This window comes from Heptranchias perlo, chromosome 4, assembly GCF_035084215.1.
Source record: "Heptranchias perlo isolate sHepPer1 chromosome 4, sHepPer1.hap1, whole genome shotgun sequence".
Classification (NCBI taxonomy): Eukaryota; Metazoa; Chordata; class Chondrichthyes; order Hexanchiformes; family Hexanchidae; genus Heptranchias; species Heptranchias perlo.
The window spans coordinates 16,320,534-16,348,497 of NC_090328.1; the positions used below are offsets into that span (position 1 = coordinate 16,320,534).

Consider the following 27,964-nt stretch of genomic DNA (forward strand, 5'->3'; position numbering starts at 1 on the left):
GGAACTCTCTCCCCAAAAAGCTACTGAGGCTGGGGGTCAATTGCCAACTTCAGAACTGAGTTTGATAAATTTTTGTTAGGCAAGGGTATTAAAGGTTACGGAACCAAGGCTGGTAAATGGAGTTAAGATACAGATCAGCCATGAACTAATTGAATGGCGGAACAAGCTCGAATGGCTGAATGGCCTATTCCTGTTCCTATGTAAGTGTCAAATAATGAATCATATCAGCTACATCTTTTAAACCATTTTTTATTCAAATGCATTGTGCCAATAGAATAATACAGAAGTTATTTTTAAGCAGTAAATGCACATGAACCCAATACACAGATTCCAAAATTGATAACCTTCAAAATGAAAGTCTTTTCATAGGATGTGCTGTTCAGACAGAGTGCCCGATAACTTTTAACAGACACCTTTATCACTATAATCCAGTGTTAATATATTACATTTTTTTGCATTTATGTTGTCATTTATTGATGAGTTTTAATTTGTACGTATGTTGTGTATTCACACATGCTGTCAGTATACAGGTGGAGAGTTTGTCCGTCCTGATTTTCTTAATATTATTATGATAATAGAGGGGAATTTCCTGGGTCTGGGGCCTGGTGCACTGAATCGCCTGGGCACAGCAAACATCAGAAAATCGGCGGGGTACCTTTACATACACGGGCTACCCAATTTTCCAAAATCGCTGCACCCATGTGATTCAGTGTTTCTCTGTACAGACCCGGGATAATCTCCTCTAAGAGCTCAATGGTTGTCCAGTTATTCCAACTGATATTTGGAGAGGAGGAGAATGTGGCTCAGAAAGCACATTTAAGCTCCAATGCTCTGTACCATAGAGTATTAGGACCCTGTTTGCGCTCATGATCTCCCCCCAGTGGAATTCAGTTGTGCCATCATGGATGATACTGAATGGAGGCGAAGCATTTCAAGGCTGAGATTGATAGTTTTTCGTTAGGAAAGGGTAGATCAGCCATGATCTGATTGAATGGCGGAACAGGCGTGAGGGGCTGAATGGCCTACTCCTGTGGGGAGAAAGACAGGGGAAATCAGAAAGTGGGACATCCCAGTAACCACTTAAACTGGAAAACAGGCAGGGGCCTGGGAGCAGATCTGGCCATTCTCTGGGCCAGGGTTTATGTATAGTGTGGGCAGACCTTTTAAAGACGGGAAGGGAGAAAATAATAAACATCCTAAAAAAAAACTTTTTAAAAATGAATGAGGAAGGAGACAAATTCCTACAACTACAAAGCAGGGTCAATTCTATGTAATAATATCACTGAAGCAGCAGTGGGAACAGTAGCAACTGCTGCTATGATAGAGCCAATTTTCCTTTGCTTTGTGCCCAGGGAATGATCAGTCCCCGGACACAAAGCAGAGGAAAACGGGGCAGAGGCCCCTGATGCTGGGTCTCCGTTCTCTTTACACTACCCAGTGATTTACTGAAGAGCCTCCTGGGAGGGTGTGGAGGGGGAGTATGTGGGGCGTAATGGTGGTGGGGAGAGGGATGTTTGCCTCAAGCAAGTGGAGCATAGAGCAGCCATGCAAATGAGACGAGACGGCATCACTGGAGCCTGAGGCCTAAATTCCTCCAGACACATTGGCTGGGTTCCTTAGGATGGTCAGCCACAAGAATGAGGCATTAGGCCTTGTGCCTGCCCCTCATCCCCTCTCAGATTGGAGGAGTTGAGAGTGCAGACAGTAAGGTCATGGAGGATCTGAAAAGATAGGCAACATTTTATTTATAAAACAAGCCCCTCCCCCTCCCCCATGGATCTGGATCTCTGGGCCTGTAGGTCTTCTGACTGCTGTTTTTGGCCAGCAGCCAGTAAGCCCCAAAGTCAGTGACTGTTAGTGCTGTTCGATTTCCACCCCGTTTCTGCCAGAGGTGGAACTGTGTGCCTGGGGCTCTATGGGCCTCGGTTAATGACCTGAACCCACAAACGTGGGTGAGTTTAGGTCATGTCAGGCAAGGCGCACTTCGATGGTGCTCCTTCTGACCCATACCCAGGGAGAGAAGAAAGGAAAATCATCCCTGATATCTCAGCAGTGGCGATATGAAACAAAGAAAGATTTGCATTTATATAGCGCCTTTCACAACCTCAGGACATCCCAAAGTGCTTTACAGCCGATGAAGTATTTTTTTGAAGTGCAGTCAATGTTGTAATGTAGGAAGTGAAGCAGCCAATTTGCACAGAGCAAACTCCCACAAACAGCAATGTGACAATGACCATATAATCTGTTTTTATAGTGATGTTGGTTGAAGGATAAATATTGGCCAGGACGGCAGCAGAGAACTCCCCAGCTCTATGTAAAATAATCCATATCTCCTATCGCCTAGGAAGTACTGTCCAAACTGCCCTCAGCTCTGATCAGTGCTAGCACTGGGGATAACTTTCTTGAGCGTTTTTAGCCATGTTGGTAGCACTCTTATCTCTGAGTCAGAAGGTTGTGGGTTCAAGTCCCAGTCCAGAGACTTGAGCATAACATTTAGGCTGATATTCCAGTGCAGTACTGAGGGAGGGAGTGCAGCCTACCTCAGTACTGCACTGGAGTATCAGCCTAGATTTTGTGCTCAAGTCTCTGGAGTGGGACTTGAACCCATAACCTTCTAATTCAGAGGCAAGAGTGCTACCAACATGGCTAACAACACTCAACACATTGTTTTGGACAGTACTTCTTAGGCGATAGGAGGTATGGATTATTTTACATAAAAAAACAAAGACAGAAAAAATTGGAAGTACTCAGCAGGTCAGGCAGCATCTGTGGAGACAGAAGTCAGTCAACTGACATTTGAGAGCTAAGACCCATCCTCAGGACTGGAAGTTATTTACAGACGAACAGCATTTAAAAAGGAACGGAGCAAGGGAGAAGGGAAACACAGGAAAAGAAATAGAATGAACTGTGAAGCGCTTGGATAGAGAACAAGAGATGGTTGAATGACAGAAGTGGCATTAGCAGGAGGCACATTAAGATAACTCAAAGAAATAAAAGGTATATACGAGACACATGGATAATTTTTCTCTCCTTGAGGTGAAACTAATGCATTCCGCCAAGCAACCCATCTGAGACTTGAAGAGACAATTCAACTGAGGCATTTGTGTTGGAGGGACTGGAGTCTCTGAGACTTGAACAGGTGGCTATCCTGTTGTCAAACCGGAGCAATTACCATAGGGCTGCCCTTTGTGGAAGCATCAGTTAGCATTCGCTTTCTTTTCTTTCAGTGTATGATTAATGGGTGCTGTCAGGCCTTATTATTAAATAGCCCTAAGCCCATCTATTTGTCTATCATTTTGTCCACAATAGTCGGGTAATTTGAATAAAGAATTTGCCTGAAAACATTGTTCAGTTCAAGTTACCAAAAGGTTCAGGGTGTTTATTTACTAACGCGCCATGAGTCGTAGGATGCGGGTTCACGCAGCTTATGTGTCCTCACATGGGAAAGGCTGTGCGAGCACCCAGTGAAGGCACCAAGTGGATTAAGGTCAATGCGGATTAAAATGGAGGTAAAATGGTGCTTCACAGGGAAGGAGAGTGGAAAATAGCAGAAGGTGAGTCACTTCAGGCCACTTTTACAAACCTTCTAATATTCAACAGAAGAGCAGCATTAGCAGAGGCCTGGGAGTAAGTCACCCCTCAGTGACGGGATAATGGATTATACAAAGGACCTAAATAAGAGAAAGTACATTTTTAAAAATATAGAAAAACAAAACTCTGGTATTTCCAGTATTTTGATGGTTGGCATTTGATTTGAACGTGTTTCAAATCACGAATAATTTTAACCTTATGCCAAGACAGCACTGGCATAGCAATAGGAATTCCAACTGTTCATGTGGTGGAGGTAATTTTAACCTAGCTCGCTGGGCGGGAAATCCACGGGATCGGGTGGAATGGCAGTTATAGACCCTGCTCAATATTACTCTCCATCGACTTCAACAGAGAGTAAAATCTGTGTAAATCCAGTGTTGCACTCGATTCCTTCAGTTTCTCGATGGGAGGGTTAGATTAAAGTTGCCCCCAGCTGTGGCAATGATTTAGCTTGTGTGTATTCATCTGTGCTGGTAACATCACTATGTTTGGGATGAAAGATTCAAGGTAATGAAGAAGGACTGAAGTTAGGTTGTGAAGGAAGTGAGATGGCCATGGAACTGTGACCAAAAGGAATTAAAGCAGGGAAAGAGGAATAGCCATACTGTGGGGGGAGAAATTAGTTTCCTGACAGCAACCAGCAGGAAGTGGCCATCTGGAATCAGACGTCCCAGATGCAGCTCGCTAGTCAGGGCCTTCTCAGAATTGGACGGCTCAGATGTCGAGCCGGGCCACAGGTAGGTCCTTTGCGGGGGGAGTGAGGGGGGGGGGGGTGTGCAGAGGTGGATGGGAGGGAGGGGTGCAAGCGCAGGCCGGAAGCAGTCTACAATATTGCTGTGAAGACAGGGGTAGACCATCCCTGCCCTTCCTGGCTCCACATTAAGTTAAGTGAAAAAACAAGCGGTCCCTTTAAGGACAACTGGTTGGGCCTCAGTAGCCCCTGAAAAAGTGAATGGAGCTTGTCCAGTTTTAGCTGAATTTGGCATTGTCATCCTAAAACAGGCATTATGCCCCAGGTTAGCATAGTCAAGAGGCCTAACGCCTGATTTAGGCGGGCGCCCCAGGTACTCAGAAGTCACCGATGCACTTCCGGGGAGGGGGTTTGCACCCAGAAATTGATGCCCCCCCCCACATGAATTATGAACCCAAACAACAGGCACAACGGGGACCAATTTCTCCCCCACTGTTCGCGTGAGAGAGAGGGAGAAATTCAATGACCTCACTGTGGGCTGGTGCGGGTCCAGTTTGTTTCAGAGTACTCCATAACACATTTTCTGCACAGTCTGTGAAGACAGCAATACATAAAGGCGTTACAACGATTTGCAAACTACATTGCAATAGTTTTAACAACTCTATATACAGAAAGGAGCAGAGTTGAAATCTTAAATCAGCTTCCCACACCGACTGTCGGAGTGAAAGGGAAGCAGTTTACTGATGTTGCAAAAAGTCCTTCAGTAGTTTCGGTAATTCCAGCTGTGGAATGAGTTGTAGGCGGGCTCTCCCAAGACAACCTCTAACACACAGGCGGCACAGCTGGCAGAGGGAGCTTGGCGTTGCTGTAATTGAAACATAGTGAGATGAAGTAGCAGCCAGAAAATAAGTTTCTCGTAGGTCATGCACACAATGTTGTAATATTAGGACACTGAAAGCCTGACAGTACTACTCAGAAATACACGAGATTGTAAAATGCGCATTCCCGATTTTCACCGCTCCACGATGGGCGGCCGTGCTTTCAGCTGCCTAAGCCTTAAGCTCTGGAATTCTCTCCCTAAACTTCTCTGCCTCTCACCTCTCTCTCCTCCTTTAAGACGCTCCTTAAAATCTACCTCTTTGACCAAGCTTTTGGTCATCTGTCCTAATATCTCCTAATGTGGCTCGGTGTCAAATTTTGTTTGATAATTGCTCATGTGAAGCGCCTTGGGACATTTTGCTATGTTAAATGGATTAGGCGAAGGCAATGATCTTAGGCCAGTAAGACCCTTGAGCTGCCTACTTGAAGGTGTGTGAGAGAAATTTGATTGATCTTCCCTCTTTCTACGTAGAAGGAAATGTGTGACCCCGGCTTGGCTCTTCCATCTGATAGTAAAGCCAAGATCCAGAAATCAGTGTGGGAGGGAGATTCCCTCTGTTACTAGATAGGAATGTTGATCATAGTACATTTTGCCCTACACTATAGGGCAAAATATAAATCAAGAAATAATGGGGGCTTGTAAAAAAGGTAATGCAATAATCATGGGCGATTGTAACTTTCATATAGATTGGACAAATCAAATTGGCAAAAGTAGCCCTGAGGATGAGTTCATAGAATGTATTCAGGACTGCTTCTTAGAACAATACATTGTGGAACCAACCAGGGAACAGGCCATTTTAGATCTGGTAATGGGTAATGAGACAGGATTAATTAATGATCTCAAAGTAAAGGATCCCTTAGGAAACAATGATCATAATATGATAGAATTTCACATCCAGTTTGAGAGTGAGGATCTTGGATCTGAAACTACTGTATTAAACCTAAATAAGGGCAATTACAATGGCACGAGGACAGAGTTGGCTATAGTGGACTGGGAAAACAGATTAGAAAGTATGACGGTGGACAAGCAATGGCAGACATTTAAAAAGATATTTTATGACTCTCAACAAAAATATCTCCTAGTATGGAGGAAAGACTCCACGAGAAGGGTGTACCAACCATGGCTAACCAATGAAGTTAAGGATGGTAACAAGTTAAAAGAAAAGGATACAATGTGGCAAAGATTAGTGGTAAGCCTGAAGATTGGGAAAACTTTAGAAACCAGCAAAGGATGACTAAAAAATTAATAAAGAGGGAGAAAATAAATTATGAGAGTAAACGAGCAAGAAATATAAAAACTGACAGTAAGAGCTTTTAAAATTGTATATAAAAGGGAAGAAGGTAGCTACAGTAAGTATAGGATCCTTAGAGGATGATACGGGGGAAATAATAATGGAAAATAAGGAATTGGCAGAGGCATTGAACAGATATTTTGTATCTGTCTTCACAGTAGAAGACACTAAAAGCATACCAATAATAGTAGATAATCAAGGGGCAAAGGGGAGGGAGGATCTAAAAACAATCACTATCACTAGAGAAAAAGTACTAGGAAAACTAATGGGTCTAAAGGCTGTCAAGTCCCCTGGACCTGATGGCTTGCATCCGATGGTCTTAAAGGCAACAGCTACAAAGATAGTGGATGCATTCGTTGTAATCTTCCAAAATTCACTAGATTCTGGAAAGGTCCCAACGGATTGGAAAACCGCAAATGTAACGTCCCTATTCAAGAAAGGAGGGAGACAGAAAGCAGGTGATTATAGGCCAATTAGCCTAACATCTGTCATTGGGAAAATGCTAGAATCAATTTTTAAGAAAGTAGTAGCAGGACATTTAGAGACTCAAAGTAAAATCAAGGAGAGTCATGGTTTTATGAAGGGGAAATCGTGTTTGACAAATTTATTGGAATTCTTTGAGGAAGTAACAAGTAGGGTGAATAAAGGGGAACCAGTAGATGTAGTGTATTTGGATTTCCAAAAGGCATTCGATAAGGTGCCACATAAAAGGTTATTGCACAAGGTAAGAGCTCATGGGTAATATATTAGCATGGATAGAGGATTGGCTAACTAACAGAAAAGAGAGTCGGGTTAAAGGGGTCATTTTCAAAATGGCAATCTGTAACTATTGGGGTGCTGCAGGGATCAGTGCTGGGGCCTTAACTATTTACAATCTATATCAATGACTTGGATGAAGGATGAGTGTATTGTGGCCAAATTTGCTGATCATACAAAGATAGGTGGAAAAGTAAGTTGTGAGGAGGACGCAAAGTGTCTGCAAAGGGATATTGACAGGTTAAGCGAGTGGGCAAAAATTTGGCAGATGGAGTATAATGTGGGAAAATGTGAAGTCATCCACTTTGGTAGGAAGAATAAAAAAGCAAAATATTATATAAATGGAGAAAGACTACAGAATGCTTCGGTACAGAGGGATTTGGATGTCCTCGTACACGAAGCACAAAAAGTTAGCATACAGTTGCAGCAGGTAATTTGGAAGGCAAATGGAATATTGGCCTTTATTTCAAGGAGGATGGAATATAAAAGCAGGGAAGTCTTGCTACAACTGTACAGGGTGCTGGTGAGACTACACTGGAGTGCTGCGTGCAGTTTTGGTCCCCTTATTTAAGGAAGGATATACTTGAATTGGAGGTGGTTCAGAGAAGGTTCACTAGATTGATTCCGGGTATGGAAAGGTTTTCTTATGAGGAGAGATTGAGCGGGTTGGATCCATACTCACTGCAGTTTAGGAGAATGAGAGATCTTAATGAAACATATAAGATTCTGAGGGGGCTTGACACGGTAAATGCTGAGAGGATGTTTCCCCTCATTGGGAAATCTAGAACTAGGGGGCATAGTCTCAGAATAAAGGTCGCCCATTTAAGACAGAGATGAGGAGAAATTTCTTCCCTCATAGGGCTGTGAACTTTTGGAATTCTTTGCCCCAAAGAGCGGTGGAGGCTGAGTCATTGAATATATTCAAGGCTGAGTTAGACAAATTTTTGATCAGCAAGGGAGTTAAAGGATATGGGGATCAGGTGGGAAAGTGGAGTTGAGGCCAGAATTTGAACAGCCTTGATCTCATTGAATGGCAGAGCAGGCTCGAAGGGCCAAATGGCCGACTCCTGCTCCTATCTCTTATGTTCTTATAGAATCATAGAGCACATAAGGAGGTCATTTGGCCCATCGCGCCTGTCCCAGCTCTTTGAAAGAGTTATCCAATCAGTCCCACCCCCCCTGCTCTTTCCCCGTAACCATTCAAAGTCTTTCCTTTTCAAGTACATATTCAATTCCCTTTTGAAAATTGCTACTGAATCTGCTTCCACCACCCTTTCAGGCAATGCATTCCAGATCATAACAACTCATTAAGTATAAAGAACATGGTTACAATTGTTGTGAGCTGCAACTGATGTCCTACCATTTCACAGCACGGTGTGTTGAGCAACAATGAGGTACACCCATCACAACACTTACACCCTCTCCTTCCTGATGTGGTATAGCATTTCAATTAGCAAATATAATCACTTTACCTTCGTAATGCAGAAGCAACCTATCCACTGGACTACTGGCGACAGCGACGTCAATGGGCCGCTTGGCTTCAGCATTTCTGGCACTATAGTCTGCTCCAAAGTCGAGCAACAATGTAACAATATCTGGATTGGATTGCCGGGCAGCAGCATGTAAGGGTGTCTCCAGATGTTTGCCTTTCTGGACATTGGCTCCTGCAGTTGGGATGCAAAGAAACACATGACACAACCTGTTTTCTTTCATTTGGGCAATGTACTTGGCCTTCATAGAACAGCAAAAGCTACAGTAACTCCCGAGTTGCAGCCCATGTTAAATAGGTCAAGCTCCTCCAGAACACCGGGGCCTCTTTCCTGTCACTGAAGCCAAATAGGAAAGATGAGCCCAAATAGGCCAACAAGACTTCTTCTGAACTTGTCATCTTATGAGCAATAGTCAATGATTCTTTCACACTTGTGGGGGAGACCAAAACTAGGGGCCATAAATGTAAGATAATCACCAATAGTATCCAATAGGGAATTCAAGAGAAACTTCTTTACCCAATGAGTGGTTAGAATGTGAAACTCGCTGCCACAAGGAGTTGTAGAGGTGAATAGTTCAGGTACATTTAAGAGGAAGCTGGATAAGCACATGAGTGAGAAAGGAATAGAAAACTTCTGACAAGATCCTACATGGCAGAGAAAGTGACTAGTTGGATCCAAAATTGGCTCAGTGGCAGGAAGCAAAGGGTAAAGGTTGTCTGGTGTTTTTGCGACTGGAAGGCTGTTTCCAGTGGGGTCCCGCAAGGCTCAGTATGAGGTCCCTTGATTTTTGTGGTATATATTAATGATTTGGATTTGGGCTTGGCCAAGAAGTTTGCAGATGATACAAAAATTGGTCGTGTGGTTGATAGTGAGGAAGGAAAGCTGTAGACTGCAGGATGATATCAATGGAGTAGTCAGGTGGGCAGAAAAGTGGCAAATGGAATTCAATTCAGAGAAGTGTGAGGTAATGCATTTGGGGAGGGCAAACAAGGCAAGGGTGTACACAATAAATGGGAGGATACTGGGAGGTGTAGAGGAACAAAGGGACCTTGAATTGCATGTCCATAGATCCCTGAAGGGAGCAGGACTGGTAGATAAGGTGGTTTAAAAGGCATACAGGATACTTTCCTTTATTAGCCGAGGCACAGAATATAAGAGCAGAGGGGTTATGCTAGAACTGCAAAAACATTGGTTAGGCCACAGCTAGAGTACTGCGTACAGTTCTGGTCACCACATTACAGGAAAGATGTGATTGTACTCGAGAGGGTACAAAGGAGATTTACGAGGATGTTGCCAGGGCTGGAGAATTTTAGCTATGAGAAAAGATTGGATAGGCTGGGTTTGTTTTCTTCAGAACAAAAGAGGCTGACGGGAGATTTAATTGAGGTGTGTAAAATTATGAGGGGCCCAGATAGAGTGGATAGGAAGAACCTATTTCCCTTAGCAGAGGGGTCAGTGACCAGGGGGCATAGATTTAAAGTAATTGGTAGAAGGATTAAAGGGGAGCTGAGGAGAAATGTTTTCACCCAGAGGAAGGTGGGGGTCTGGAACTCACTGCCTGAAAGGGTGGTAGAGGCAGAAACTCTCAACTCATTTAATAAGTACTTGGTTGAGAACTTAAAGTGCCGTAACCTACAGGGCTACGGACCAAGTGCTGGAAAGTGGGATTAAAGTAGATAGCTCTTTTTTGGCCGGCACGGACACGGTGGGCCAAATGGTCTCCTTCTGTGCTATAACATTTTATGATTCTAAGGATATGCTGATAGGGTTAGATGAAGAGTGGTGGGAGGAGGCTCGTGTGGAGCATAAACGCCGGCATAGACCAGTTGGGCCAAATAGCCTGTTTCTATGCATTAAATTCTAAGTCATTCTATGTAATGTAAGAATACCCCATACTTCAAAATTACAAATAACTAATCAGTTATATCTGCTAATTATTTGTAACTTTTTGTTATTGCAGTGACATTTAATCTTAAGCCCCACAAGAAATTGTGGAAATTGCTGCAATTGTTGAAGAACTGAATGGCCCCAGGCGGGCACTCTTCAGTAAATCAATTCAGGTCTTCAATGTTTTTCAAAGGGAACATAAAACACATGCATAATAATAATTAAATATCCCTCCTCCACCTCTCAGTAGTTATGGCAAGTAAATCCAAAATGGTAACTGAAAAAGGTCTCACCTGCATGGAGCAGTTTCTTAATGCAAAAAAACTGTTGATGGACACAAGCTACATAAAGGGGTGTTCCCTGGTGAGAGATGTCGAGGTCAATGTCCACACCCCAGGAGATCAACACTTGTATACATTCACTGCGACCTAGTTACAATATCATAGGTTTAGCAATACTGTGCCATTGGTTTAAAAAAAGGAACAAAATATTCATTTTATGAAATATAAACAGTTATGCATTGTTACTTCCTTCTATAGGCATCATTCAGGAGCATGTTATCCAAAGTTCAGATTTAATCCATCTTTGTGTATAATGTTCATTTCCTATAAGCATCACACTTACTTCCTGTCACATTTGCTTCCTGTCACACTTGCTTCCTGTCACACTTTAGCATATTCCCTGACTCAGTTTGAGCATGGGCAATCTGCTAATATTATTAAAAAATTAAGTGTCTGTCCATCACATGCCGTCTAATGTCAATTTTTGTATCACACTTTTAAAAACAAAGTATTAAGAAATAAAGGCAATAGTTTACAATGTACAGAAAAGCTCTCCATGACAGAAGATACCAGTGCCACAATATCTGATGTCTCTAAATTAATCTTGCCATAAACAAAGACAGGGCTCTGATCTCCATTCCATTCTGAATAGCAATTAATCTTTGAATGAACTCACCCAGTGTTTACTTAACATCAATTAGACTTCGTAGTGTTAAAGGGCACGTCAGGTTATGCACAGCTAGGAACATAGGACCAGGACTAGGCCATCTAGCTCCTTGAGCCTGCTCCGCCATTAAATTAGATTATTACTGATCTGTATCTTAACTCCATTTACCTGCTTTGGTTCCCTATCCTTTAATACCCTTGCCTAACAAAAATCTATCAATCTCAGTTTTGAAATTTTCAATAGACCTGGCCTCAACAGCTTTTTGGGGGAGAGGGTTCCAGATTTACACTACCTTTTTTGGGAAGAAGTGCTTCCTGACATCACCTCTGAACTAATTTTAAGGTTGTTCTAGACTCCCCCACCAGAACTACAACAACAACAACAACAACAACTTGCATTTATATAAAGTAGCAAAACGTCCCAAGGAGCTTCACAAGAGTGATTATCAAACAAAATTTGACACCCAGCTGCCTAAGGAGATATTAGAACAGGTGACCAAAAGCTTGGTCAAAGAGATAGGTTTTAAGGAGTGTCTTAAAGGAGGAGAGAGAGGTAGAGAGGGGGAGAGGTTTAGGAAGGGAATTCCAGAGCTTAGGGCCTGGGCAGCTGAAAGCACAGCCGCCAACGGTGGAGCGATTAAAATCAGGGATGCGCAAGAGGCAAGAATTGGAGGAGCGCAGAGATCTCGGAAGGTTGTAGGGCTGGAGGAGGTTACAGAGATAGGGAGGGGCGAGGCCATGGAGGGATTTGAAAACAAGGATGAGAATTTTAAAATCGAGACGTTCCCGGATCAGGAGCCAATGTAGGTCAGGGAGCACAGGGGTGATGGGTGAACGGGGACTTTGTCTGAGTTAGGATATGGACAACTAGTTTTGGATAAGCTCAAGTTTAAGGAGGGTGGAAGATGGGAGCCAGCCAGGAGAGCATTGGAATAGTCCAGTCTAGAGGTAACAAAGGCATAGATGAGGGTTTCAGCAGCAGATGAGCTGAGGCAGGAGCGGAGATGGGCGATGTTACTGATGTGGAAGTAAGTTGTCTTGGTGATGGAGCGGATATGTGGTTAGAAGCTCATCTCAGGGTCAAATAGGATGCCAAAGTTGCGAACGGTCTGATTCAGCCTCTGACAGTGGCCAGGGAGAGGGATGGAGTCAGGGACTAGGGAATGGAGTTTGCGGCAGGGACCAAAGACAATGCCTTCAGTCTTCCCAATATTTAGTTGGAGGAAATTTTTGCTCATTCAGCACGGACAAGCAGAGTGACAAATCAGAGACAACGGAGGGGTCGAGGGAGGTGGTGGTGGGTTAGAGCTGGGTGTCGTCAGCAAAGGAAATAGTTTCTCTCTGTCTATCCTATCAACTCCTTTAATCATCATAAGCACCTCAGTTAGATCACACCTTAATCTTCTCTACTCAAAAGAATACAAACCTAGTCTATGCAACCTATCCTTTCAATTTAACCCGATCAGCCCCTTTAGCTACACTTTAGCAGCTTTTTAAGGCAGGGAGGGAAGTGGCAAGGCAAAATGGTGTTGACACAGAATTCAAAAGGACAAGGGTATGGTGGCTGAATGATCGGCCTCTGATGATAGAGCAGAGGAAGCAGGACATAAGGATTAATTAGAGCTCATGGGGTGGAGGGGGCAGGGTGGCATGGCTTGAGAAGATCACTCAGATAGGGTGGAGCAAGAGCCTACAGGGATTTGAAGATGAAGACAAAGTCAATTCACTGGGACATAGAGGTCCAAATACACAGCAATATGGAAGGTGAATGGTTTGAAATTACCTTATCTTCAACAGGAGAGGAGAGGACTGGATGATGCATTGGGTTACGCACTGGCATTTAACTTCTGGGACTTGGTTTCAAATTCAACCCAAACTGATGGGATGAAAGTCTCCTCCCGGGTGACTGTAAGAGCCCTATGTGACATATGTTTGGACGGACTCAATCCAGTTTTTAGTGAGTGTGGGCCCACAGTACAAAACTATCCTTAACTTGTTACTCACGAAAACAGTTTAGGAATTGGAAAGCACAATTCTAAAAGGGGTAAAGGAACAGAGAGATCTGGGGGTATATGTACACAAATCATTGAAGGTGGTACAGCAGGTTGAAAAAGCGGTTAAAAAAGCTTACGGGATCCTGGGCTTTATAAATAGAGGCATAGAATACAAAAGCAAGGAAGTTATGATGAACCTTTATAAGACACTGGTTTGGCCACAACTGAAGTATTGTGCCCAGTGCTGGGTACTGCACTTTAGGAAAGATCTGAAGGCCTTAGAGAGAGTGCAGAAGAGATTTACTAGAATGATTCCAGGGATGAGGGACTTTAGTTACATGGATTGACTGGAGAAGCTGGGGTTGTTCTCCTTGGAATAGAGAAAGTTGAGAGGAGATTTGATACAGATATTCAAAATCATAGACAGAGTAGATAGAGAGAAACTATTCCCTTTGACGGAAGGTTCAAGAACCAGAGGACATAGATCTAAGATGATTAGCAAAAGAACCAAAGGTGACATGAGGAAAAACCTTTTTACACAGCGAGTGGTTAGTAACTGGAATGCACTGCCTGAGGGGTTGATGGAGGCAGATTCAATCATAGCTTTCACAAGGGAACTGGATAAGTACTTGAAAGGAAAAAAATCGCAGGGCTGCAGGGAGAGGGCGGGGGAGTGGGGCTAGCTGGATTGTTCTTGCACTGAGCTGGTATGGACTCAATGGACCTTCGGCCTCCTTCCGTGCTGTAACCTTTCTATGATTCTTATGATTCTATGTTATCACTCTGTTGCAGTCGGAGTGTTTTCCTGAAACTGGAGGTGAAGCAGATTGGTGTCACAGAGTAGGATGAGCTTCATTCTGCATCTAACTGGGCTATGTCTGGTCGCACTTCATATTGATACTGACAGAAACACCCCTAACACTAATAACATCCCTCACATTAATGAGCACAAAATATGTGGCTGGTTTACCCAATTGCTCTTTACTTCCTAAAACTTGAATAGCCATGAATAACATTTCAAAAGTAACACAGAATACTTAGTAAAATAAATTTTCTATAACTGGCCTAGCAAATAGAAGTATACAATATTCGCTTTGCAAACAGAATTTATTCTCATACAAGAAGAATGACTCATGTCCACTAGGTAATGGCTGCACATAGTGACACCGCTATTCCCGGCCAGAATGGAGATGATTGGGTAATTCCCCCGTCAATCCCACCAGGAGTGACTGGGATTGATTTTACGCACATAATTTGTATTAAGTAACTATCCTCCACTCACTGCATTTTGGTGAAGAAATCACCCTGCTTTTATCAGGAGACTTTGCTGCAGTTTCGGTCACGAGTTCTGTTTGCTGTAGTTCATAGACAATCTGTTTAAATAGACTCTGTAGACTGTTTGCTGCAGTGCGCTGTTTAAACAGATTCTGTTTTGCCGTTTTCTGAGTAAATAGACTTTATTTGCTGTAAAATAGACTGTTTGGTGTGTGTCCTGCCAAGAGTCCCGCCCCGCCTCCAACACATTGGCTGGCACAGTGGTGTCAATAGACATTCTGCTGGGGATTGGATTGAGTCTTCACAAACTCATCCAAATTGTCAATTTCAGCAGCAAGAAAAAGTGAGGGTAAAAAAACAAGGCCTGGATGTGAAGCCAGGCTCCCATGGTGAAAACATGATGCTGCAACCCAGAGGCTGATAATACAATCTGGATGCAGTGGAGCCAATATCCCTGCTCCTCAAGTGCTGCATTCACCTGCCCTGCACTGAACTGGTCTTCTGCCATAATGTGAGGCCAGGTCAGGGGGCAGGATTTGAGGCACAGCAGCTCACCCTTAATGCTGCCCTGCGTTAATTGTATCCATATGATTTATATCAATTAGTGTTAATTGTATTCAGGTGATGCGTATCAATTGGGGACTCTCGTATCCATTTATGAGAGCTTATCTAGGGTGTGGAGCGGGTAATGTGGAGATCTGTAAATAAAGGCTTGGAAGCAACTGAAGACCAGGCTCCAGGATTCTATCCTTCACCACCTGGCTATTCAATTTATTAAACCCTGGGGAGAAATGGCTGGGACATCACTAAGTTCAAATTGCTGCATAGAACGATACTGCTTTGGAGGTGCTTCTGCAGGAAGTTCCGGAAAAAGCCCCATGTGCTATTCTTGTTAGGTGAAGGTATCAAGGGATATGGAACAAAGTTGGGTGAATGGAGCTGAGGTACAAATCAGCCATGATCTAATTGAATGGCGGAACAGGCTCAAGTGGCTGTATGGCCTACTCCTGTTCCTATTTCTATGTTTCTCAACCGTGCACCTCAAAGCACCTTATGTTACCAACTTCTATAATGGCAAACCTCTACCTGTGCTTATTGTATCTATTCATGGCTGCCTTTGTGCGTTGTGATTGAAAGGCTTTTGTCTTTCTGCTTATCATTGGCATGCATTATATAATGTTACATCTCTATATGTGTGCTTAGAAATCTGTGTGCTTATAAAATGTTCGAACATGAAGGAAGTTAATTGAAATGTGAACAAATGAGAAAAGAAAGAATGTTTGTGCGAATCGATGACTGACCTTTGCTTGATGCTTCGTGAATGGCTGAAGCCCAACAGTCCTGTCCTTGTAGTTTGGCACCATTCTGCAATACGAGCTCTGCACAACTTGCACTGCCACTGGAACATGCACTGAATAGTGGAGTCACTCCATCAATAGTAGTGGCATTGACCTAAAAACAAATAGAGTAGGAAAAATATTAGTTATGCATTATATTGGAGAGATATTCTGCATGAATACATTGATTTGAATAAAATATAAGTTCCGATTGACTGGCCTGTGATGCTTAAGAAATGCTTAAAATGCTTAAGTATATGACTCAAATTGCTTCCCAAAGCAGATTGACCCCACTTATAAACAAGAAAGAAAGACTTGTGTTTATATAGTGCCTTTCATGGGTTCAGGACATCCCAAATGCTTTACAGCCAATGAATTATGGCAATCACCATTGTATTGTAGGAAACATGGCGGCCAATTTGTGCACAGCAAGGGTCCCACAAACAGTAATGAGATAAATGACCACATAATCTGTTTTAGATGTTGGTTGAGGGATAAATATTGGCCAGGACATCGGGGAGAACTCTCCTGCTCTTCTTCGAATAGCGCCAAAGGATCTTTTACATCTACCTGAGAGGGCAGACGGTAGAACTGAAATAAATGCAATATGCTGGCTGGAGAGCCAGCTCAAAAACTGCACCATTAAAGGAAAAATTGAGAAATGATGCTATTTTTGACAGGTAGTATCCCATGTGACTATTTATCTACAATTTAAATTTCTGCCTTCTTAATTCTGATTATCTGCATCCAAATGGAGCAGCAATCACAGCCAAGTGGCACAATAATGAAGCATAATTACGATGGTGTGGAACACTGGAACATTAGGAACAGGAGTAGGCCACTCAGCCCCTCAGGCCTGCTCCTCCATTCAATTAGATCATGGCTGATCTGCACCTTATCTCCATTTTTCTGCCTTTGCTCCATATCCCTTGATATCCTTACCTAACAAAAATCTATCAATCTCAGTCTTGAAAGCTCCAATTGTCCCAGCAACAACAGCCTTTTGGGGGAGCGATTCTGGTGATAATAATACGATTCATGTCCATCACGTAAAGTTACTTACATTGGCACCTGCTTCTATTAGGGCTTTGGCACATGCTACATGGTTCCCCAGACAGGCATCATGGAGTGGAGAAACATGATCTATCGTCAGTGTGTTCGCACTGTGACCCTGGAATACACAACGAAAGTTGCAATGGTGCAATTAAGAAGCTAAGAAAAATCTGCAGCTGTATCACAAAAAAAGTAACCTTTTTTTCACTACTTTAATTTTAAATAGTTTTTTTACTGTTCATCTCCCCCACCCCCAAATTAGCTGATTAGCATCCATGTAGGCAGAGCTCTCTTTCCGAATGATGTTTCCACTGTTCTTAGTTGAGAACAGATGTCTCAGTTGAGAAGAACAAACACACCTTTAAATGCAGCATGGTTAAAAAAAAGTGAGTTAAGACTGGGATTCAAACAGATCTTCTGTTGAGATTCCAAAACTTTCTTAAACAGCATGCTCTATCCAAATACATCCCCGGGTATAGCATCAAAATACAATCGGCAAGTACAGTAGTCAATCTACAACAAAAGTGCAATGAACAGGAGCTGTCCCAGTTGATGCACAGCAAGTACAGTTGATAGATATCGTGATAAGAAGATAATCTTCCTTCTTACATATTTCCTTTCATTTTAAAGTAAGCATATATGAAAGAAAGAAAGAAAGAAAGATTTGCATTTATATAGTGCCCTTCACGACCGCAGGACGTCTCAAAGCATTTTACAGCCAATTAAGTACTTTTGAAGTGTAGTCATTGTTGTAATGTGGGAAACACAGCAGCCAATTTCCACACAGCAAGGCCCCACAAACAGTAATAAGATAATGATCTGATAATCTGTTATAGTGATGGTGGGTGAGGGATAAATACTGGCCAGGACACCAGGGAGAACTCCTCTGCTCTTATTCACAATAGTACCATGTCCACCTGAGAAGGCACCTCGGTCTAGTATCTCATCCAAAAGCCGACACCTCTGACAGTGCAGCACTCCCTCAGTACTATAGTGGAGTGTCAATCTAGATTATGTGCTCACATCTCTAGAGTGGGATTATGAACCCACAACCTTTATGACTCAGAGGCAAGAGTGCTACCAACTGAGCCACAGCTGATATGGAAAAGGAGAAAAAAAGTCTGGTAGGACAGTGCTTTCTACAAAATCCTTAAAAAGAGGTTGTTACACAAGATTAGGGCTCATGGCTTTGGGGGTAATATATTAGCGTGAATTGAGGATTGGTTAACGGCAGAAAACAGAAAGTGGGAATAAACGGGTCATTTTCAGGTCGCCAGGCTGTAACTAGTGGGGTGTCACAAGGATCGGTGCTTGGGCCTCAGCTGTTTACAATATATATCAATGACTGGATGAAGGGACTGAGTGTAATGTATCCAAGTTTGCTGACTTTACAAAGCTGGGTGGGAAAGTAAGCTGTGAGGAGGACATAAAGAGGCTGCAAAGGGACATAGACAGGTTAAGTGAGTGGGCGACAAGGTGGCAGATGAAGTATAGTGTGGGGAAATGTGAGGTTATTCACTTTGTTAGGAAGAATAGAAAAGCAGAATATTTTTTAAAAGGTGAGTGACTAAGAAGTTTTGGTAGTCAGAGGGATTTGGATGTCCTTGTACACGAATCACAGAAAGTTAATATGCAGGTACAGCAAGCAATTAGGAAGGCAAATGGTATGTTAGCTTTTATGGCAAGGGGGTGGGAGTATAAGAGTAAGGAGATCTTGCTGCAATTATATAGGGCTCTGGTGAGACCACACCTGGAGCACTGTCTCCTTACCTAAGAAGGATTTACTTGCCTTGGGGTGGGGGTGTGGTGGTGCAACGAAGGTTTACTGGATTGATTCCCGGGATGGGAGAGTTGTCCTATGAGGAGGGATTGAGTAGGATGGGCTTATATTCTCTGGGGTTTAGAAGAATAAGAGTTGATCCTATAAAATTATTAGAGGGCTTGACAGGGTTGATGGTGAGGGGCTGTTTCCCCTGGCTGGAGAGTCTAGAATTAAGGGTCATTGTCTCAAGATAAGGGGTCAACCATTTGGGACCAAGATGTGGAAACATTTCTTCACTCTGATGGTTATGAATCTTTGGAATTCTCTACCCCAGAGGGCTGTGGATGCTGAGTCATTGAGTATATTCAAGCCTGAGATCGAGGGATATTTGAACACTAACATACCATTTGCCTTCCTAATTGCTTGCTGAATCAAGTGATATGAGGATAGGGCGGGAAAGTGGAGTTGTGGTAGAAAATCAGCCAGGATCTTATTGAATAAGGGAGCAGGCTTGAGGGGCCGCATGGCCTACTCCTGCTCCTATTTCTTATGTTCGTAAGTTCTTATGCTTTCTACCAATGTATAAGATGAGGGCCTTCATTTTAAACCCCAAATAACAGCTTAAATTTCCATCATATACACAATTCCCAATAGGGAATTCAGAAGAAACTTCTTCACCCAGAGAGTGGTAAGAATGTGGAACTCACTACCACAAGGAATAGTCGAGGCGATTACTGTAGATGCATTTAAGGGAAAGCTAAATAAACACATGAGGGAGAAAGGAATAGAAGGATATGTTGATAGGGTTGGATGAAGGGTTGATAGGGTTGTTGATAGGGTTGGACCTTTTGGGCTGAATGGCCTGTTTCTGTGATGTACATTCTTTGTAATTCTTTGTAAGTAGGGACAATGCTCAGTCCTATAACAAGTGCAAAAGTCTGATGGTCAAAGGCTCACGGAATAAGATGCATTAATCAACAAACTGTACAATCACTTACCTGTGCAAGCAAGGTTTTGAGGGATAGAAGGCGTCCCTGACTGGCTGCCTCATGTAGAGGTGAACGGTCAGCCCAAGAACCTTTCAAAAAGAAAATAAAACTATAAATAAAATAGTCAGAGTGGGTAAAAGGTTCTGGTGAACAGAGTTTCTATTACATGTCATTTGTACTGTAGGGTAACACCATCGCATCCATTTAGAGGTTTGGGTGGATTGAAAAAAATTAATTCTGGAAACATTCATTGCACTTCAAGATAGTTGAGTGAGTGAACTAAACAAGTAAACACTTTGTGACAACCTCCATCTTCTATTTTTGCTGCAATAGTTTGTTACGGTACACTAAACAAGATCACATTCATTGGTCATATCAATGTAATAAACAAAAGATACTTTTTATTGTAAGTTTTTTGAAATTATTCATTATTTCTGCCAAATTTCATGGTATCACAGTATGTTACAGCACAGTATGAGATATTCGGCCCATTGTGCCTGTGCTGGCTCTTTGAAAGAACTATCCAATTAGTCCCATTCCCCTGCTCTTTCCCCATAGCCCTGTACATTTTTCAGCTTCAAGTATTTATCCAATTCCCTTTTGAAAGTTATTATTGAATCTCCTTTTCAGACAGTGCATTCCAGATCATAACAACTCTCTGCGTAAAAAAATGTTTCCTCGTCCTTATTTGGATGTTTATCACTGATATTAATATTTCCCACAGCGCAGTGACTGCATCCATGTCAACATAAATAATTTTATTTAACAGATGATTTAAATCAAAACAAGTAGACAGAAAACAATTTAACTCAGTATCAATGCTGTTATTACATTCATCAGCTAATAGACCATTCCATTGTATGTACCACTATACATACAATTACCCTGAAGGCCATTTAAGTGAATATATTTGGGGTTTTTTTCTGTGTAACTAAGAGAAAGTTGTTGCTATCTTAGGGGAAAGTAGAATCATATGTCTTTTAAAAGATGTGCTTCATGAGGTACAGAAAATTCTGTTCTAACAATGATTTTCTTAACAATAATAAATTAAGGCACTCATACGTCAACAAAACTGTAAAAAAGATTTGAAAACTATAGGCAATCCCACACTTCCAGTTGGGAGATGTGCTCACAGGAAGTGCAATAGGGCTACGATATTATAACCCTGATTCTCCAACCTGTGCTCCCTCGGAGTACTGCTCCCTGCTGGGAGTGCAAGATCATGGATTATCCCTTATATCTTTGCTAATGGTTGGATGTTTTCAAAATAGAAGTTGATACAACACAGCAATTTCTGTGCTTCACCATTAAAAAGATCATCTATTGCTTCCCCTCCCCCCCCCCACCAATTTTCTCCCTTTTGGGTGTTGTTCCGCATGTACTGGCACCTCTCTGATACTTTATGTGAGTATGATGTGGAGATGCCGGTGATGGACTGGGGTTGACAATTGTAAACAATTTTACAACACCAAGTTATAGTCCAGCAATTTTATTTTAAATAAAATTTAAAATTGCTGGACTATAACTTGGTGTTGTAAAATTGTTTACAATTATGTGAGTAGCCATTCTTCATGTATGAGCCTAGTCAGTGATAACTAATAGGCAATTTGACCGTCGCAGCTGAGCCCAATCCTCTCTTAATCAGCGTCTAGACATGCTCACTGTTCCAGCAGGAATTACTGGATAACAAAAAGACACAGGAACCCTGGCTGAATTTTCCACTCCTCCAGCTCAGGGACACTGAAGTTAACTGCAATTCACCCACTGTCCATCTGAGATGAACTAATTGAATACGGAGCAGGGGATCAAAGTATTACACATGCAGTAAGTTCATCCACTGAGCCATTGGCAGAGCCTCAGAGATTTGCAGTTTTTAACAGAAGCAGCTCTGTTCAATTATACGCAAAAAAAAATGGACTAGGTTGGAAGGTAATTCAGCTAATCCAAAACTGATTTAACCATAAGCATCTGTCTGGTATTAGTTCTAAGTCAATTCACCACCTGCTCACTGTAAATTCGGGATGCGGCAATGCCAAGCGATCTCAATTCAAGAATTATTTTTTAAGGGACAGGAGGTAGGGGTATGACCAACAAAACTAGATCACAAAATTGGTATCTGACTGCCCCCTCCACATCCTTCACCCGACATATTTATATTGCACTCTTTTTCTGTGGTATATTTTTATGATGAACCAGGAAACATAACAACTGTAGACACAAAACAAACCTGAATCAATATCCAAGACAACCCCAGCTGCATTCCACACCATAGCATGATCCATCTCTAGTTGATTCATCTATGAGATTATTCACAGAGGAATATGTTAAGGTTTGGGAATTCCTGCCACACTGTAACTTTGGGGCCATAATTTGGTGTTTTATCACAATTTTGTAGATACAGACTACATGCTTTAAAAATATCATTAAACAATCTACTATCTAGATTTGAGGGTCCTGGTCTTCCTTGTTCTGTATACGGCCAAACGGAGATGATTATGTCACTCCCCCACCATTAGCATTACTTCTACTCTTTTTTAATTAAACAATAAGGAGACACTGGGTTGCCCCAGTGTCAACAAACAAAAAAATCTAACAGAGTTGCCCCCCTTTTAGAGAGGCATAACTAATGAAACGCAAATCATACAAAAAAAAGAAAGGAAACTTATCAAATTAAATAAGAATATTATTTGCAGTGTTGACTATGCACTCCAGTCCCTGCGGTGCCCACTGGCCGCGGAAGGCCTCAAGTGTACCAGCAGACACCGCGTGCTCCTCCGCCAGGGCCACCCGGGCACAGACAAGACCGCAGAAGAGAGGCAGGCAGCCAGAGCGACCCCTAACCCCATGGGCTGTGTCCAACCTGGACCATACTTCTATGGTTCAAGTAAGTATTTTTTTTTTGCTGTTGGGAATTGTAGTGGTATCTTCAACATATTTCATTTGTAACAAAGTGTATGTCTAATTATTGGCATTTGTCACATTAATGGTCATTTTGTGGCTCAGGCCCATGGACCCTGAGTGGGCCCCGTAGATAAATTCTCTGTTCTACTGTAGTCGTTATTTTTGCTAATAAAAGCACTTGGGGTAGATTCTGGCTTGAGCGATAGTGTGAAATGGGTGATAGCGAATCGGCAGCCCGTTTTACATCTCTCCCAATTTTTATTTTCATTGACTTCGCTATCATCCATTTTACACTATCGCACAAAGTCAAGATCTACCCCGTTGAGTCTGTATTTATATCTTGAGGGAGAGAGAAATCCAATTATTGCTGCAATGAGATTTGGACAAAGAAGTGACACCAGCTTCTTTCAGTTGTGTTTTTGCTGCCTTTCATGTTTCCAATACGAGGAAAACCGATGGCTGGACGCTTAAAGCATCCACCCCAACCTTGGCTAATGCATCTATTCCCCAAACTACAACATTGGCCTCCTAAAATCATTTCTTGAAAGGGGGAGCAAATTTGAAACATTGGCACAGAATTTTTTTTTGCTGTACTGCTGGGCGCAAATACCACTGAGATAAAAGCACAGGGCGAACGGAATGGATTGTGAACAGAGTTGGAAGTAGAGAATTTGGTGAGAGGGGGACTATGTTAAAGTAGTGGGTGAACTGAAATTAAAATTTAGTTTAAAATTTAACATAGAACTTTAAAACTTTAATAGAAACTGCAAGTTAGGTAGCAGTTAACAGAAAGTGCAAGTCAGTGGCCATTAACAGTTAATCAGCTGTAAGTGATTGTCTGAAAAGAGGGTAATTACTGGGAACTGGAAGCTGATTGAGCAGTTGTAACTACTGTTCTCAAAAGGTGTATAAAGTAGAAGGTAGCTGCTAAAGCACAGAGTGAACGGAGTGGATTGCGGACAGAGTGGGAACTTGAGAATTTGGTGAGGGGGGGAAATAGGTGTAGAGGGGGAAGGACAGTGAAGATAGAGGACGAGCTCTGAGAGCAGCGGAGGCGGGAGCGGGGACCGGAGTGGCAGAGGCAAGTCGGGGGTCGAAGGCCTAAAATCACTTGGAGCAGCGGAGGCGGTGAATCTTCAGGATAAATTCGGTGGGATCGAAAAAAAAATCAAGGAGTGACGTCACAGCATGGCAGGTAGGTGACTGGCTGGCAGAAGGCCTGAGAGTAGAGCGAGAGTGGGAGGCAATAAAATGGCAGCGGCAGAAGGCCCGAGAGTAGAGCGAGAGTGGGAGGCAATAAAATGGCAGCGGCAGAAGGCCCGAGAGTAGAGCGAGAGTGGGAGGCAATAAAATGGCAGCGGCAGAAGGCCCGAGAGTAGAGCGAGAGTGGGAGGCAATAAAATGGCGGCGGCAGAAGGCCCGAGAGTAGAGCGAGAGCGGAACGAGAGCGGGAGGCAATAAAACTGCAGCAGAAGGTTTACTCAATTGGAGTCAACTCACCACAGGCAGAAATTGAAAGAGTGATGCCACAGGACTGCAGATTGGTTGGTGAGTATTGGTGAATATTACTTTTTTTCTCTCTCTGTTAGGGCAGGGGTTTAACTAAGAGCTTAAATGAATAACTTAAACTAGATAAATTAATTTGTTAATAAAACTAAGAATAGCGAGAGATTAAAAACTCTAATAAAGTAAATAAATAAATTCTGGTTCGACAAGCAGGGCAGGTGGTGCGTTGTAACTGCAGCATGTGGGAGTTTGTCGAGAGCAACGAGATCCCCAGCAACCACATCTGCAGTAAGTGTCTGCAGCTCTAGGAACTTCGGCTCAGAGTCGTTGAGCTGGAGTCCGAGCTGCAGACATTGCGATGCACCCGGGAGGGAGAGAGTTATCTGGACACTTTGATCCAGGAGGCAGTCGCCCTTAGATTAGGTAGTAGCTTAGATTCGTTCAGTGGTCAGGGACAGAAGGGTGTGACTGCAAGTCAGGTAGGTATGGGGACCTAGGATCTAGTGATGGAGGAGCCTCAGTCCTTGACCTTGTCTAACAGGTACGAGATACTTGCTACCTGTATGGTTGAGAGCAAAGAATGCAGGGAAGATGGGCAAACTGACCACAGCACAGTGGTACAGGAGGCCATTCAAGTGGGGGGAGTAAAAAGGAATGTGATAGGGGCTAGTATAGTCAGGGGGATAGACACTGTTCTCTGCAGCCACGACCAAGAGTCCCAAAGGCTGTGTTGCCTGCCCAGTGCCAGGGTTAAGGGCATCTCCTCATGGCTGGAAAAGAACTTGGAGCATGAGGGGGAGGATCCAGTTGTCGTGGTCCACATAGGAACCAACGACATTGGTAGAACTAAGAACGGCATTCTGCTGAGACAGTTTGAGGAGCTAGGGTCTAAATTAATAAGCAGAACCTCAAAGGTAATAATCTCTGGATTACTTCCTGAGCCACGTGCAAATTGACATAGGGACAAACAGATCAGAGAGTTATATGCATGGCTCAAAGAGCGGTGTGGAAGACAGGGGTTTCGATTCATGGGGCACTGGCACCTGTACTGGGGAAAGAGGGAACTGTTCCAGGATGGGCTCCACTTAAACTGGGCTAGGACCAGCGTCCTGGCGAATTGAATAACTAGGGCTGAAGATGGGGCTTTAAACCAGAAAGGGGGGGGGGGGGAAGGGGTCAGGTGAGGGAAATTTAGAAATCTAATGAGAAAAGTCAAGGCAACAGAGGAGTGTAATGATTTGGGTAAAGAGAAGCAGAGTGTGGCAGGAAGGGACAGAGAGTTTACCAATAATAAAGCATCAGCAAGTAAGGTCAAAGCAGGAAAAAATGGTAAAAAGTCAAAATTAAAGGCTCTTTATCTGAATGCATGGAGCAATCATAACAAGACAGATGAATTAGTTGCACAAATAGAGATAAATGGGTTTGATCTAAAAGCCATTACAGAGACATGGTTGCAAAGTGACCAAAATTGGGAACTTAATATTCCAGGGTACATGACGTTTAGAAAGGACAGGGAGAATGGAAAAGGAGGGAGTGTAGCCCTAATAATAAAGGATGACATAAGGGAAATGGTGAGAAAGGATCTTGGCTCGGAAGATCAGGAAGTAGAATCAGTATGGGTGGAAATAAGAAATAACAAGGGGCAGAAAACACTTGCGGGAGTAGTTTATAGGCCCCCTAATAGTAGCTATACCGTTGGACAGAGTATTAATCATGAAATAATAAGAGCTTGTAACAAAGGTAATACAGTAATCATGGGGGACTTTAATCTTAATATAAACTGGGCAATTTAAATTGGCAAAGGTAGTTTGGAGAATGAGTTCATGGAATGCATTCGAGATGGTTTCCTAGAGCAATACATCATGGAACAAACCAGGGAACAGGCTATTTTAGATCTTGTATTGTGTAATGAGACAGGGTTAATTAGTAATCTCACAGTAAAGGATCCTCATGGGAAGAGTGATCATAATATGCTAGAATATCACATTGAGTTTGAGAGTGACGTGCTTAAGTCCAAAACTAGAGACTTAGAAACCGGGAGTGTACTACAGACTCCCAAACAGTCAGAGGGAGATAGAATAACAAATATGTAGGCAAATTTCTGAGAAGTGCAAAAACAGTAGGGCAGTAATAATAGAGGATTTCAACTACCCTAATATTGACTGGGACACAAACAGTGTGAAGGGTATAGAGGGCGCAAAATTCTTAAATTGCATTCAGGAGAACTTTTTTAGCCAGTACGTAGCAAGCCCAACAAGAGAGGGGGCAGTTCTGGATTTAGTTTCAGGAAATGAGGCTGAGCAGATGGAAGGAGTATCAGTGGCAGAGCATTTTGGTGGTAGTTATAATTCAGTTAGTTTCAGCATAGTTATGGAAAAGGACAAAGATAGAACAGGAGTTGAAGTTCACAATTGGGGAAAGGCCAATTTTACTAAGCTAAGAAGTGATTTGGCAAAAGTGGACTGGAAACAGCTACTTGAAGGTAAATCACTGTCAGAGCAGTGGGAGGCATTCAAGAAGATTCAAGGGGTTCAGAGTAAATATGTTCCCACAAAGAAAAAGGGTGGGGCTGCCAAATCTAGAGCCCCCTGGATGTCAAGTAGCATACAGGGAAAGATAAGGCAGAAAAGGAAAGCTTAAGTCAGGTACTGCGAGCTCAATGTTACAGAAAGCCTAGAGGAGTATAGAAAGTGCAGGGGTGAAACTAAAAAGGAAATTTGGAAAGCAAAGAGAGGACATGAAAAAATATTGGCAAGTAAAATCAAGGAAAACCCAAAGATGTTTTATAAATATATTAAGAGGAAAAGGATAACTAAGGAAAGAGTAGGGCCTATTAGAGACCAAAAAGGTAACCTACGTGTGGAGGCAGAAGATGTTGGTATGGTTGTCATTGAAAACTTTGCATCTGTCTTCACAAAAAAGGGGGACGATGCAGAGATTATAGTTGAGGAGGAGTGTCAAATATTGGATGGGATAAGCTTAGTGAGAGAGGACGTATTAAGGAGATTAACATTTTTGAAAGTAGCTAAATCACCAGGGCCGGATGAAATGTATCCCAGGCTGTTTAGAGAAGCAAGGGAGGAAATAGCGGAGGCTCTGACCATCATTTTCCAATTCTCACTGGATGCAGGCGTGGTGCCGGAGGATTGGAGGACTGCTAACGTTGTACCATTTTTAAAAAGGGAGCGAGGGATAGACCGAGTAATTACAGGCCAGTCAGTCTAACCTCCGTGGTGGGCAAATTATTGGAATCGATTCTGAGGGACAGGATAAACTGTCACTTAGAAAGGCACAGTGTAATCAAGGACAGTCAGCATAGATTTGTTAAGGGGAGGTCGTGTCTGACTAACTTGGTTGAATTTTTTGAGGAGGTAACAAGGAGGGTCAATGAAGGTAGTGCATTTGATGTAGTCTACATGGATTTTAGCAAGGCTTTTGACAAGATCCCACATGGCAGACTGGTCTAAAAAGTACAAGCCCATAGGATCCAAGGGAGAGTGGCAAGTTTGATCCAAATTTGGCTCAGTGGCAGGAGCATAGGGTAATGGTCGATGGGTGTTTTTGTGACTGGAAGGCTGTTTCTGGTGGGGTTCCGCAGGGCTCAATACTAGATC

General features: G+C 42.8%; 1 protein-coding gene across 2 annotated transcripts in view; it reads right to left on the minus strand.

The window, feature by feature from the left end:
* Positions 1 to 233: 233 nt before the first annotated feature.
* The window catches only part of asb5b (ankyrin repeat and SOCS box containing 5b), a 57,736-nt gene continuing 30,005 nt past the window's right edge, over positions 234 to 27,964 (minus strand). For both annotated transcript variants that reach the window (XM_067982518.1, XM_067982519.1), the window contains exons 2-7: positions 19,953 to 20,032; positions 17,203 to 17,310; positions 16,104 to 16,254; positions 10,880 to 11,014; positions 8,682 to 8,873; positions 234 to 5,147 (exon numbers count right to left, since the gene is read on the minus strand). In XM_067982518.1, the coding sequence (XP_067838619.1) occupies positions 5,020 to 5,147; positions 8,682 to 8,873; positions 10,880 to 11,014; positions 16,104 to 16,254; positions 17,203 to 17,310; positions 19,953 to 20,032 (794 nt within the window). In that variant the 3' untranslated portion in view covers positions 234 to 5,019. The remainder of the gene's footprint in view (positions 5,148 to 8,681; positions 8,874 to 10,879; positions 11,015 to 16,103; positions 16,255 to 17,202; positions 17,311 to 19,952; positions 20,033 to 27,964) is intronic.